We start from the raw sequence: 14,325 nt of genomic DNA on the forward strand, positions 1-14,325 counted from the left end.
GGGCCGAGCGAGGGGAGATAGGGCGATAGGAGAAAGCAATTTAATGAGACATTGCGATGGGTCGAGGAGAAACGGAAGCATGCATATATTCAGGAGTACAGGGGATTTCAAATTCGGGCTGGAATATTGTTATAGAATCGTCACAGAACGATGTAACAACTCCGCTATAGTCCGAAGATACGAAGATCAAACGATAGAAATATTATCTGCAGCGAGAATTCCGTTGCTGGAACTTGAAGTCGAGACACGAAATGAAGCTTATGATGTACATTCTAATGTGGATGCTGCGGTAATGGCGGTTGTAGCTTCTCAAAGTCTGAATGTTCTACTTATGAATAGATACCTACGTGTTTTCCTATACCCTTGTATACTGCAGACATTTCTAATTTCTTACTACGTTCCGAGTTCGTGGAAACATTCATCGCGGCTCACTGCGGTTGGGTAGTTAAACTGCATTACATAATTCATGCGATGCTTATCGATCATCGCGTCAGTCGAACATCCTGTGAATTATACATATATCCCGGTAGTCTACTTGGGTATAGGATAGATTTTCTATACCTTTTATTGTAGAGGTATTTGATGTAAGTGGGTACTCAATTTTTTCTTCCTCTCTCTAATTGGCAACAGGTTCGTATAATCCGCCCAATATTATAGATTCAGGGGATTAACGAGCACTCACGCTAAACAATTTCGTCGATTAATCGATGATTCCAATCGTATAATAAGTAATCCAGCATCCGACAACTGTCTGTAATATACATCCACCTGCTTGTTCATCATCATCTTCTAAGAGGATCCTACAAATTAAGTTAGATCCGCTCATGTGGCGTGAAATCCAGTTAACATAACAAACCGATGTAAGACCGCATATCTAGGGGTTCGGGTAACACTAACAAGATAGATTTCACTTAACACGTCATGAGGCGACATGTAATACGAACAACATACTTTGGTACGTGCAGGTACTCAACCGAGAGTAATGATGATTTTCAAGCTGGTCGAAAACCATCCTGATTTCTATTTATACGCGCCAATGTTTTACGATACCATACCTGTAACTTGGACACTTGACAATAATTTTCGATAATAATATTCGTTAACAAGTAATTGATTACCCGCTGAAAGCCAACCACCGTACCCGATACCGCAGGTACTGACATTCGTGACTCATCTTTCAATGATTATTGATGAGGAGAAACATCAATATTGCGCGTAGCTCAGTTTTCGTATAGGTACTGTGTAGTCGACATCCACACCTGAACTCCAACCCACGTAACCCGCAAGAATATGGGAGGAAGGTGAACTAAATCGATCCATATCCAATTTTCTTCTTCCAGAGATCGATTAAAAAATTTGCTGTTCTCTGTCTCCCTCGTACGTGAATTTGATCGGAAAGCACCGAAAGTGCAGGTTTTTTCATCATTTTAGACACGTTAATAAAGCATTTTAATAACAAACTCTTGATAGAATATATAAAAATTAATCATTCTAGTAAGAGATCACAGATCAGCTGACAAGCTTTTCTGCACTCCTGTTTAATTTTTTTTATACATTCTCACATGCGTGAGTTTACTTTACAAAGTTCATCATCTCTGGTAAGTCCGGTTTCTGCCCCGCGATGAAGATTCACTAATAAACGATACACAATTTTTTGTATTCAATTTTGGGAGTACAAAGTTTCTAAAATATTCATTTGTGTTTTAACAACATCGGTCGTTAAAGTTCGTGACTTGTTTTGCTTCGACCAGTACAGTAATACTTCGTCATGGTAACTGCGCTCTGCATTATCTACTGTCTGTAACCAATGCACGCTTACCATCCAGTTACGCGGAAAATTAGTTCTAAGAACTTGTTTCACGTCAGAGGGCGAATTCAGGGATACGCATACGAAACATTCATCCGCTTGTCTTCTGGCTCTTCTGCTAGCTGTCAAAGCAGTAGGACGCGTGCCGACGAAAAGCAATGGGTAGAATGGATTCATTGTTGTTGAAAAGCAAATTTCGAGGCTCCTTGCTCGGCGCGTTGATGGGTGATTGCCTCGGCTCCGCTTACGAAGGGGACGAACTATTTAGCGCTGGTATGAAGCTTGTCATTCAAAAGTCTTTCGACAAGCTGCAAGGGCCGCATTTTAAAGGTTAGAAAAACAACCTAACCCAATGTGACAAACTTTTGTTAGATAACTTTCTTTCTCTGAATTAAATGAATATATTCCGGATTTAACCGTCAGACTCCAATGATATCGGTGGAAATTATTTGCTGATTCATCTTTCGTGTTATTCTCAATTTTGCAGCGCCTGTTATTCAATTCACTGACGATTCTGCAATGACTCGAGCCGTTGCCGAATCTCTGATCGAATGCACAGGATTCGACCAGACACACATGGCCAAGAAGTTTGTCAAGTCATACTACCTGGAACCCAACCGAGGCTATGGAGCTGGTGTAACGACGGTGAGTTTTAATTATAATCAGGAATATTACAATAGTTTGTAAAATTGATCCTGATACAGGATCTCCCTAGGGAAAACAAAATGCACGACAGTAGGTGGCGGTCAGGACATATGATTAATACAAAATATTTTACACTCGTTATGGAAAATCAGAGTTTGTTGCTTCAAAATCGTTTTGCGATGTTCTGAAACATTCAGTGAATCGTTAAGAGCAAATATCCTATACAGTGAGGAAGATGAGACTCGTAAGTTCATATCACATCGATTGTAACAGTTCACATTGTTTCCATCGTGATCCTGTGCCAAAATTGAATTCTATCTTGGATAAATAAAAACGATTGGATCATTTATGTTTCTTACTACACAAGAATATGCGTGTAGCATCAATTTTTTTTTTCTTCATTTGCGTATAGGTATTTCATAAACTTCGAAACAACAAGTTCGTTGATGTACTAGGGCCTGCGAGGGAGCAGTTCAACGGCGAAGGTTCCTTGGGTAATGGTGGCGCGATGAGAGTCGCTCCAATTGCGCTTTTCTACTATAAGAATTCTGAGCTCATGGTTGATACAGCCAGGAAACAGTCCCATATCACTCATACGCACAAAACTGGAGTCGACGGAGCAATACTTCAGGTTGATAAAACAAATCTATACAATTATAATGTCTGCTCAAAGTTGAGCTTAGAATTTTTTTTTTACTGTAGGAACAGATAATTTTTTAGTCTTGATTATGTCACTACTGTATTTCATAATGTACTTTCAGGCGATTGCTATTCAACAAAGCCTCTTATTAGATCCTAAAGAAGAATTGGATACTTGCAAGTTTACTGACAACTTAATTAATGAAATGGACAAAATTGAAATTGATGAAGAAGGGTGAGTGACTAGTGATTTAGCAGAAAATTGTATACTGAATTACTGATCAATCACGTGTTAATACCCTATACAATTCTTAGAATTTACGTGTTCAAAACTTGAAAAAGATTTCCATAACTGTAAATACAGTTTCATAAATTCTGCAAAACTATGGCACTTGTAAATGGAGATTCTGAAATAAACTCTTGCAGATTAGGTTTGGTTGACCCATCTCCTTACAAAACTCAATTGAAGTTACTGAGGAATCTAATCTGCGAAGACGGGGATGGGCCTCATGATGAAAAAGTAGTTCATCAGTTGGGAAACGATGTATCGGCACTTCATTCTGTGCCTACAGCAATTTATTGCTTTCTCAAAGCTCAGAAACCCATACCAGCCATACAGACGGAAAATCCACTGAGAAGAACAGTTCAATATGCTGTGAGTAAAACAGAGTCGAGAATCCCTTTGTGGAATATTATAACCCCGTTATTTTTAGTATCCAATAAGTGTTCATGTATTACATGTTTAGTTACATTCCATGTTTATCCAATAACTGCGGTTTTTCGAATGTTATTGAGAGACAGGGACTTTGCCACTGTACTCTTCGGAAGCCAAAATTTGTTGACTCAAGAAATCGCTGCTGATCAATATGCTGTAAAAAAATCGATATTTGAACTCTACGTATTACACCTCAAGATCATAGCACATGGCAAAAAGTCCGGTTATTAAGCGTTAGGCACTGAAAGAATATGAAAAGAGAATTATGTTGTGGCATCATTTATTTCAAGAGATCAAAATAATACACCATATATATTAATAGGAGCAACATCAAGTAACAATGAAGAAGACAGTAGATGAAAAGTCAGTTAAAAAGGAAAAATGTCTTGACATTTTAATTTTGGGTTAAGAAAAAAAAAGAAAAAAAAAATTACCGTGATGCATCGAATTTACCGTGTATTTTTACAATCTCAATTCATTTCAATTTAATTTCCAAGCATTCTAAGTCCTAAAAATGAAATGAATGGGTGTGATGATGTTCACTCTTTGCTGAAACCGAAATTTCGCAAGGAAGCGCTATGGTCGGAAGACGACATCTGCAAACTTGTTCGATTGTATAAAAATTCACCATGTCTATGGAGGAAAGACATACCTGCCTATGCAGACAATATTGCGCGACATCGCGCGTATCGAAGTATACACCAAAGTTTGAATATGCCACGTGTTACATTCACCGATGTTATGATGAAGATTCGAGAAACTCGGCGTCTATATCTTAACGAGCTGATAAAATCGGTTACCGGACAAGTTTCCGGATGTATGCACAAACCGGAACAGACCTGGTTCACCGTCATGCACGAGTTTCTTCATCGATACTTGGACTACGATGAATCTGCTGAGTTACACGTTAGTACACGCTGTGCATTGGCTGTTGGCGATCCATGTCGCTTTAGAATAGGTGAAATTTTTGGTGCAAAGAGACCGTAATCGAATTAAGAAGAGAAAAGTAAACTTTTTTCGAGAAAATAGTTACAAATAACGATGACTCGTGTTGTTGCAGGATGCGATTTGTAGCATGGGCTGGAACGTCGGTCTCAATGATTACAAGCGCATACTTAAAAGTCTTAATTTAGACAATTTGAGTCCACCATCCGCAGGAGACCCAAGAAGCGAAGAGCAATGCTCAAACAGCAGGGATGTGCGTAAAGACAAAAGTCCTTACTCCGTGTCGGAAGAGGAATGCCTCCGTACAAATTGGCTTCCACAATCCAAGGATGAAACTTTTAGTCCATCATGTTCGCCTACCTCAATATCACGTCATCGCAATACTGCCGTTTCTCTGCTAGATAAAACCACGTGCAGGTCTTCGCGAGTAGAACATCGCTCACCTCTGATGTCGTGGATTCATTCTGCGCGAAACAAGGATTCCCCGTTGTCCGATTATTGTTCGGAAAATAGTGCTTCAAACCTGTCAAAGTCAGGTGTTCAGTTCAGTTTGTACAGCGATTCTTTACTCTCTGAAAAATCCTCTTCAACGACTGTTTGTGAGACATGGGCGGATTACACTTGCAATCCTGAAAAAAAGCTTACCTCGTGTGGAGTGCAGTGGAATAGTTTGGAAAGTAAGGTGATATTAATCGGTAGATAGTATACGCGATTATACACGTCATTCAATAGACTGCAACAACATTATTATTGCAAAAAGCAAGGCTCTTTATTAACGGACGATGCAACGTGCACGAAAACCAAAAATGTGGCAATTTCGGCACAGTACGATGAACACGACGTGTTTGCTAACACTATCGCATCTCAACTCAGAGAAATGAATGTGGAAACAGCTCTGCAAGCTCAAAACCATATCAAAAAAGTAATCACGGATTATCGATTACATAAACCTGAAACAGTATGTCAGTATTTACTAATCGAGTATTGTTATTGTTACTGCAAATATTTAAAAAAAATGTTGTTATTTCGAGAACCGGAAATGGATCGTCGTTCATATTTGGTGTTACTTTAGCAATCCATCAGATTACTGCGACCAGAAATCAGCGAAAGAGGTAAATGTCGGAAAGTCTCGTCGCCTCGAGATGGCAAATCTTGTCACGTACAGCATCAACGGATGAAATCTCGAAATGCTGCAGTAACCGCTGGTACAGGTCAACAAGCTCACTTGCAATGTTCCAGTCGTGAGATCGAGGACACAGCGGCACCTCGGAGCCAATTTTGCCCGAATAACGCTAGATCCATAGTCTCTCAGCAATCTAAGTCAAGACCTAAAAAATCCTCTTTAGTTATTGAACCGACAATTACGCGCTACAAACGCCCAGTGTCTACTTCGTCTCGAATTAAACTTGCGAAAACCGACAAAGGCGTAAGATTTCTTATCACTTACCGTCAATATTACGACTGTTTTTTTCAACGTCTTGCGCAATTCACATGGTTCGCAAAGTCATGTTTTATCTTTCCCAAAACTGCAGTCAAGTCGTAAAGCTTCACCGTTTTTTGAAGAAATTGGCAAACTTGCGGTATCGAGGAAAAAATTGCCCAAATCTATTCGGTGAAACACAATTAAAGAACAGTGAATCGAATGCAGCTCGATTCAATGGATCAGCGGCCGATAATAAACCAGCTAAAGATATGTAATTTGCAACAAGTTCGGCTCACTGAAACTTGAATAGCTTTTCACCATTTCCTGCTCCTACAATTCCACTCTGTGATTTGAATATTTTTGTATTTCTCAAAGATTTATTCTTTTTTCTGCATTGTTTCTCCTGTACAAAATCGATCTCGGTCTTTTGTTTCCAGATCAGCCTAGGCGGCGATACGGATACGATCGGCAGCATGGCTGGCGCTATTGCGGGCGCCTTTTACGGGGAGGAGATGATTCGTCCAGAGATTTTAAAACACTGTGAGACTTCTGACAAGTTCAGGGAACTTGCTGATCAACTCTTCCACCTGGCCACAGCTTGAGAAACGAATAACAAGATGCTACAGTGCTCAATCGACTCTGCCGTTTCATATTAATTGAAATCAAACGAGTTTTTTTTTTACTTCAGACCAACAAATCAATGGCGCGACCGTTGATTATTTTTTTGACGTCATTTTGATACGATTGTAAAAATATCGTTCTTATGCACTAGTTTCTTTGTTAGATACCGTATTTTACGACTTGTATAGCGCGCATTTAATTCATTCTCCGCGAGTAACGGATCACTTCGCAATCAGTTATGTCTTTTTTACGGACCGATGATTATACTCGTTTTGCTACAACTGACGAGTAAGGTGGTATTCCACAGATTATTCAATAGACTTTCATAATTTGAAAAATCATATGATATCACAAAAAGAACGTAATCTACTAGATCCGTTTTGAATCTCTATTTAATCATTCGTCGGTGACAATTTCTCCCATTGTACATTTATTATTGTTGAATAAAAATTATTCTATACTCGCTCGTTCTCGTTAAAAACAAATGCATATCATTTTCAGGTTATTGTTACATTTGTTAGTATGTAATTGCAATTGTAAATAACAGTACGATGAATTGTATAAACTTTTATACAAAGAAACTTCGCGTAATTTTTTATAATAATCGAATAAAATGACGCATAAAATCAATATTAATCGAAAGTTTTGCGTGAACGTTTGGCTTGTGAATTTGTTTCAAGTTTGACCGAAAAAATCTTAGAAACCGTCCGTAAATTAAATTACCAGTTTCGAACCTTTTTTTAACCCTTCCTCCATCCCCAAAGGAACGTTGTCGTCTTGGTGAAAGTAATATTTTCATATTCAAAGAACATTGACAATAAAACAAGGTCACTAAAATACAAGTTGCGCATTTTTGAAAGGTCACGTTACTTCGGTCGACCTCCATCCCCAACTGGCAACGTAATTTCTGGACGACTCTTTATACGCTTTGATATATTCCAGCCATTTCTAACTGCCTTAGGAGTGAAATCGAAAACCGTCTTCTTACGCATCGCGAACTCTTGCAACCCGGATTTTATAGGCTTGTTCCAGGCAATATTTGTCTCGCTTACGCAATTTGGTGTGTTTACGCAGTTTTTCGTTCAATTACATTGTTTCTGAAAATTGAATTTATGAACAAGCTGCAGAGCGTCTTTATTTTACACGAGAAGACACATCGCGTATCCGTAATCAATATGACCAACGACTCTATGTAGTAGTCTTAAATAATAGAGTAAAACCTCAGCGATCGATCTAAAGATAGTCCCTAGTCTTTCCTGCAAAAAACCTATCTCTTCTTTCTTCTTTTGTTTTCGATATTATACCACTACAGGGTGAAACGCTTCGCCGCAGTTACTCTGTGTACTTTTATTTGCAGGTACAATAATAGACTCGTATCTTATGCCCGTTCAATATGAATATCACGCGAAACTGTGAAGCAATATAAAAACTTTCGTTACGGCTATATCGCACCGTAAGAAGGAATTATATTCGCAACAGAAATTACAATTCATTACCCTCGACGATATTTATCAACAAAAATCATTTTTCTTCTGCAAAGTTACCCAAAATTTATGGCACCGCCATTGATTAAGTTTTGGGTAAGTGCAATTATTCAATTCAATTATACATCAGTTCCCATTGGATTTTAGAATTTCCACTGCAGTTACAATCCTGCGGATTCTACGCTACGGAAACATCGCGCATAGTTGACTGGATGTTCCCAACATTTTTTTTTTTTCCACAGCCGCGCTATTTCCCAAATTGAACTATACAAATATATCGGAAGTTTCTAAAAATTTATAATCACATGCGGCACGTGTATATTTTGGATAAATTATTTCCAGGCAGACCGTCGCCGATTAATTGACTGTGACTGTACACTGTGTAGGTACACTGAAAAAAATTTGATTTGTTACGGTAACTATAAAAATTCAGTAAAACAGATATCGATAAAAAAAAACTGTATTGATATTGTTGGGAATACGAAAAACGAGGTACATGTACATCATTTCGCGCTATCGTCGATTCTTGTTTGGTAATTGCAACGCAAAATTAGTTTGTTCGGTTTACTCTACTTTTTTAGTTAAACAAGGTTTTAACATCAATTTATTGTTGCACAAGCATTGAATTTTCGCAACAGTTGCAAGAAAATCTAGTAACATTGATCGTGATGAGAAAGAATAGTAACGGATACCAGACTTTCCGGTAACAGCTAGAAAACTAATTTTCATTTTCTACCTAGAACTATATTTTTCTATTGTGATAAAAAATGAAAATAGTTAACGACTGAGCGGTAACCGGACCTAAAAATTTCTCTCAGTCTACTCGAATAGTAATTATCTTTTGAAACAACGAACGATAAACTGAGAAACGGTCGTTGGTTCATTCTGTAAGAAAATGCAATGGCAGTAATCCGTGATGTGGAATAAACCGGGGCCGCAAATTGCTCCTCGCCATTTTGCAGCTGCACAGTGTTCCACGATTGACTTTTATTTGCGCGATGAACTCCCACCTTTGAGAGATTCGCGCATATGTTTGCGCTTGCCTGAGCCAATAGTAAGCACTGGCCAATCAGAGGATGACATTATGAATTCTCCCCTCTCTGCTTCGCGGAGCTGCCTTCGTACTTATTCATGCAGTAGCGAGCAATTAATTGTAATTGCATAAATCTGAAATTCATCAAAAGTCCGCGTGTTGTTGCTGCATTCGAGGAAAGCATCGAACATTTAATCAGTTAGGTACTGCGAATTGTTCCTAAACTTATTTACAGTCTTCGAACGATCGCTTTGGTAGTGAGAGCTTGAAATCGCAATTTTGCTAATCTGCACGTAAACTGATAGCATGTAATACCTGAGATATGAAGACGACGAGATCTTATTTTAGAAACCGTATCCATGTCACGAATCAAACCATTCTCTGCTGGGAAAAATATTCTGCAGACTTAATTCGTCAAAGAAATCTGAACTTTCGGAAATACACTTTGTAGAATAAATGGAAAAGATAAATCAGCGACTTACTGTACAGAAAATTGTAGAAATTGTGTCTGAAGTTACGAATTTTATAAAGAATTTTGGAACTCAAGATTTCTTCATTAATCTAAACGATTTTCAATATTAATCACTCTGAATTATCTTTGAATTTTTACTGAAAATTAATCCGGGAGTCGTAATTTGTCAAGGAATTGTTTTCATTTTGTCTAGTGTAGGATTAAATTGCGATAAAGGTAATGAAACCATTAAAAGCTCAAATTTGACGCTTTCGTTTTATCAATCCTCCTCGTACGTCGAATGGAAAGGTAATCGTTAAGATTACTGCCATCGAGATGCAGACATCGCCAGTTAAATGAAATCAGGATCTGAAACAGTTAAGACACGTCGCAAAAAGATCTCTGACCATTTCCTTTTTCATTACACAGTGGCATGCATCTACGTCATTGTACACGAGGCAAAGAAAAGGCTTGAATGGGTCAGCGAAATAAATATTAATGCAGGCATGGATAAAAAAAAATATTTTACTAGTGAAAAAGAAAATGTAGTATTCTTCAAATTCCTTTATACTGCATCAACAAAACTTTTATGTTCGCAATCTTGCTCTACTTGTTGGTTAACATGAGAGGATCCATTATTGTACATTTCAATCAGTTAGATCTAAAATGTATACGCATGTCATAACTACAATTATCACCCTATTTCTACTCGTAGAGTTGGGAATTTCACACGGGCCAGAAGGCAGACGGAATCAGCAGAAGTTTCGACCAAAATTCGCAATTCTGCAAGTGTGACGGTCCGATTTAGCGGCACGGAGGGGATAATGCATCTTTTGCAAGTATGCCTGCCGAAGGAAACACGAAAGTTCCTCGAGGTTTCGTGCATAAACAGATTGCAGAATTCAGTTCAGCCCTGCATGTCTCAGAAGTAACTTGGAGTCTCTCGTAAAGTTTATCACGATCGTACAAAAATTTCGCTTCTGGATAGTACGTATTTTCTTGATATTATTACAATTTTTTTACAGCAGTTCGCCATATAACTTCAAAGCATTTTTTTTTTGTGAAAGTCTCGAGATGCCCATGGACTATAAAATGCGGCCATCTTTTTGGGATTATTTTTGGGCAGCAAAATTGATTCTTCAAGTCGCAGGCATTCTTCCCATCGGCGAACCCTCATCTCTGTGGAAATCAATTCTCTCCGAAGTTCTTGTAGCCTCTCCACTGATGTATGGCTCATATGTACTGATACAACCACTGAATTACATTCTCTTTAAGGTGAGCAAAGAACAGGTAATTCAGTTCAGCTTTTCTATGGAAACAAAATAATCTTTCGTTGGAGAAAAATTAAATCACAAAATAATGGACCAAGGTATGTTGAAAATGAACATGGTTTTAGAAATAACAAAATCAACTATAAATCGTTAGTAACCCAGATCTCGTTGAATAGCGATCTACAATCTCATCCAGATACAGCATCACGAAACATAGAGTCTTGAAAGGTCTAACGTTGATCGGTATTTCCACTACCAATGAATCTGTTTGCGAAAAGAATGAGAATTCAAAGAGTTACGAATCTGAACCATAAGAATCCTTTACCCTGACGCAGAGTGACAACATGGACGAATTGCTCGAAGCCGTGATAGTCGTGATCACCGTTTCAGGCGGACAATTGAGGTCAATTCTCATATCCATTCATCGCCGCAAGATCATCCGACTGTTTACCATTGCCAAAAAGTTGTGGGACGAGTCTGTTGCGGAAGACGACGAATTAATTTTGACCTGGGCTGAACGGGCGAGATTTTTCTGCACTATTTACTTCTGGGCTACACAGGTTTCGTCGACCCTGTTCATCTTGACTTCGGTAGTGAAACAGCTATCGTTAGCCCCGAATTCAACGATCAGCCACTACCCCTTCGGATTTGAAGAAAGTGTCACGCCAAGCCCGCAGTACGAGATCAAATACGCACTTCAGATCATCAGCGGATACCTTGGAATGATGTTCGTAGCTGCTTCAGACATGGCTGTGACTCTTTTGGTTCTAAATCTCTGCGGTCAACTTGCGCTCATCCAGAGCTGGCTTCTGGACATTTCGAAGAAGGAATTAATTGAGCCGAGACGAAGAACCGACGGCAGTGTTGAGATAGAGTTGAGAAAATGCATTCACCGTCATCAGGTCGTAATGAAGTAAGTATATATTTTTTCGTTCTTTCATCTTGTTATAAATATTCACGATTCTCTCAGCTAGCATTTTCAACATCGTGTCGACGTATACTGTTGTCGAAATTCCCCGCTGACACAACTGCGTAAAAAAACTTCGAAGGATATCTTACGATATTAAAAAAAATTGTAAGGTAAGTGTACCACTTGTTGACCCTTTTATTTTCCAAAATTATAAATTGACGGCTCAAATTGTGAATTTCTCGATTACTAAAACCAATTGCTAGAAAAAGAGGGTCAGACACTGGAAATTTATTTTTTCGTCATTAACACCCAAAAAGGTCAATAATTGGTACACTTACTTATTGATACCTTATTGGCCGAGGGTTGAACAAATAAAGTTGAGCAGACAAAAGAATATTCCATCTTGACAATCCGTTGTTTTCTTTTCCTTGATACGAGGGACTTAAAAGAGCTTTGAATGTCCGCAGTTTCTGCGCCGAGTTAGAAGAAATAGTCAATTGCATAAACCTGGTGCAAATCGTTGGCGGGATGTATACAATGGCAATATCAGGCGCAAGATTGGCGAAGGTAAAATTGATTTGAAATTTGAGCAATCGGAGCTTTTTCAAGGATACATAATCGTTGCAGAATCTGAGATCGTACCGGTTCTCAGGACCACTTATAGTTTCAATCATTGGACTTTACTTCTCATGTTGGCCAGCGGATAATCTCTCTTTCGAAGTAAGTACGCGTAAGCTCAACCCATTATTGGTAGAAGATTCAAAAGCCATTTGTTCTTCAATACCATCCGCCATACTGTTAAGAGCGCCAAGGTGGCACACGCAGTTTACGGAGTTCCATGGTACAGCTTTTCACCTATTGAGAAATCCCTTGTTGCGATAATGCTGGTGCGATCTCAACGTTCCGTTAAACTCACCGCTGGAAAATTCGTCGCATTGTCATTGGAGACTTTTTCCTCTGTAAGTAACACCGCGGGCACTTTGTCGACTGTCCAACCCTCGTAAGGTTTGAATTTTCATCGATACGTCCTACAGTGCCATTGAAATTAATTTCAGATTTTATCCAGCGGTATATCCTGCTGCATGATTTTGCTTAGCTTCTAAATCTGGTACGGTATGCTGCAATGAAACGTCGCATCGTGGATATCGATTCAGTATTGCAACGAGTAACTCGCGCGTATCATAAGTAAAATGACGAGCAATTGTAATGCAGCACCTTAAGTTATCAGTGAGTAATATTTTTAACGAGTCATTGGAAACACTTAGAGATTTCTGAGTGCGCTTAGATGCTTACAATTAGATGCAAAACTTTACAGATCAAGTCATGGATTATAGGAGTCATGAGATGTTCCTAAAATAATTTTTTTAAACTGGGCAATCTTTCTAAGCTTCATTAATTTTCTTTTTCTTTTTAGCAGATGTAAATCCAACTTCCAACTCGAAGTTTGTGCACGGTTACAATGGTAATCAAAATTTGGAAGTTCAAAATTGACCGAGTATGAAAGTGTAGTTTGAAATGGAGCAATTTATTACCGCTAAGCTCATAATATTATTGCGATTGATTTATTATATACGGAAATAAACGATTAAAAAATTTTTAAGGGACCAGTCACTTTTCCATAATTTATGCTAATAACGAGTAACGTTTATTGCGCTATGTTATTAGAGCTATGCTTATTTTGGATCTGGCTTTCTCAATCAACATTTTCAACCGTCTGATAAGTAGACGAGAAGAAAATTCAGCGATACTAATAAAGTTGATTCCTTTTCTATGTTTGACAACTGTGTGGCTTTATCGTGCATAGATTTTGTCGAATCATTGCACAACGGCGATCGATGGTCGTAATACGAGTATTTAGATCGGTAGTGAAGGCGTAATGACCGATCGAAGATAAAGATGCGTCAAGTTGGTGACAGAAAGTATGAAATAGCACACTGTAACTCCTCTAAAAATTACAATGAGGACATATTTTAGCCTTGCAATAATTATCAATAATTGCAGAAAAAAACGAGAAATTTCTTTTAAAGCAGAAATATACTCGGTTTGTTGACATATGTTAGTAGATTAGAAATTCGACGTGTATCTTACTGTAATAGAGAAGTGATGTTTTAAAAATAAATAAAATTTTCTGAAATTTTAATCGCTTCAGCGACGATGCCGTGAGACATGGACGATGTACCAAGCGATACGTCTAGCTGCATACAATATCCTCCCCTGCATTTGTTTACGTGATAAACCTGCCAATATGTGCATTGGAGTGTCTTTGAACGCCACGAGACTCACCGCACAATCAATACGACGAACGGTTCGTATGCTTGAATGATTAAGCAGATAAAACCCCAGGGGTCTATATGTAAAGCTCACCCTCGACATGTGAAGAA

At 38.4% G+C, this 14,325-nt stretch overlaps 4 protein-coding genes and 1 long non-coding RNA gene across 8 annotated transcripts in view; 4 read left to right on the forward strand and 1 right to left on the reverse strand.

Annotated features, from left to right (window-relative positions):
• The window catches only part of LOC124185698 (dynein regulatory complex subunit 5-like), a 57,412-nt gene extending 55,351 nt beyond the window's left edge, over positions 1-2,061 (forward strand). Inside the window, exon 13 of the mRNA XM_046576716.1 lies at positions 1,930-2,061. Coding sequence (XP_046432672.1) covers positions 1,930-1,993 — 64 coding nt within the window. The 3' untranslated portion in view covers positions 1,994-2,061. The remainder of the gene's footprint in view (positions 1-1,929) is intronic.
• LOC124185704 (ADP-ribose glycohydrolase ARH3-like) lies at positions 1,966-7,146 on the forward strand. Of its 2 annotated transcripts, XM_046576725.1 has the most exons (6): positions 1,966-2,137; positions 2,295-2,452; positions 2,865-3,083; positions 3,214-3,326; positions 3,518-3,746; positions 6,612-7,146. In XM_046576725.1, the coding sequence occupies exons 1-6, from the start codon at positions 1,966-1,968 to the stop codon at positions 6,774-6,776; spliced, it is 1,056 nt and encodes a 351-aa protein (XP_046432681.1). In that variant the 3' UTR covers positions 6,777-7,146. The 2 variants fall into 2 exon arrangements, with proteins under 2 accessions (XP_046432681.1, XP_046432682.1); XM_046576726.1 differs by lacking the exons at positions 1,966-2,137; positions 6,612-7,146 and having other exon boundaries at positions 2,324-2,452; positions 2,908-3,083; positions 3,518-4,176.
• LOC124185706 lies at positions 4,326-5,586 on the forward strand. Its single transcript, XM_046576727.1, has 2 exons — positions 4,326-4,712; positions 4,867-5,586. The coding sequence occupies exons 1-2, from the start codon at positions 4,326-4,328 to the stop codon at positions 5,452-5,454; spliced, it is 975 nt and encodes a 324-aa protein (XP_046432683.1). The 3' UTR covers positions 5,455-5,586.
• A 3,444-nt stretch (positions 7,147-10,590) lies between the features above and the next one.
• LOC124185701 (odorant receptor 43a-like) lies at positions 10,591-13,926 on the forward strand. 3 transcript variants are annotated; one of them, XM_046576720.1, is made up of 8 exons: positions 10,591-10,750; positions 10,831-11,038; positions 11,370-11,947; positions 12,412-12,511; positions 12,572-12,664; positions 12,748-12,903; positions 13,000-13,171; positions 13,359-13,926. In XM_046576720.1, the coding sequence occupies exons 2-7, from the start codon at positions 10,838-10,840 to the stop codon at positions 13,045-13,047; spliced, it is 1,176 nt and encodes a 391-aa protein (XP_046432676.1). In that variant the 5' UTR covers positions 10,591-10,750; positions 10,831-10,837; the 3' UTR covers positions 13,048-13,171; positions 13,359-13,926. The 3 variants fall into 3 exon arrangements, with proteins under 3 accessions (XP_046432676.1, XP_046432675.1, XP_046432677.1); XM_046576719.1 differs by having other exon boundaries at positions 10,591-11,038; XM_046576721.1 differs by having other exon boundaries at positions 10,591-11,038; positions 13,362-13,926.
• On the reverse strand, positions 10,945-12,052 carry LOC124185711. Its single transcript, XR_006871447.1, has 3 exons — positions 11,928-12,052; positions 11,360-11,843; positions 10,945-11,072 (listed from the first exon to the last, which is right to left on the reverse strand). It is a non-coding gene; the product is annotated as an uncharacterized LOC124185711 (long non-coding RNA).
• Positions 13,927-14,325: the final 399 nt, after the last annotated feature.

The sequence above is a fragment of the Neodiprion fabricii genome, chromosome 6, assembly GCF_021155785.1.
Source record: "Neodiprion fabricii isolate iyNeoFabr1 chromosome 6, iyNeoFabr1.1, whole genome shotgun sequence".
In the NCBI taxonomy this organism is placed as follows: domain Eukaryota; kingdom Metazoa; phylum Arthropoda; class Insecta; order Hymenoptera; family Diprionidae; genus Neodiprion; species Neodiprion fabricii.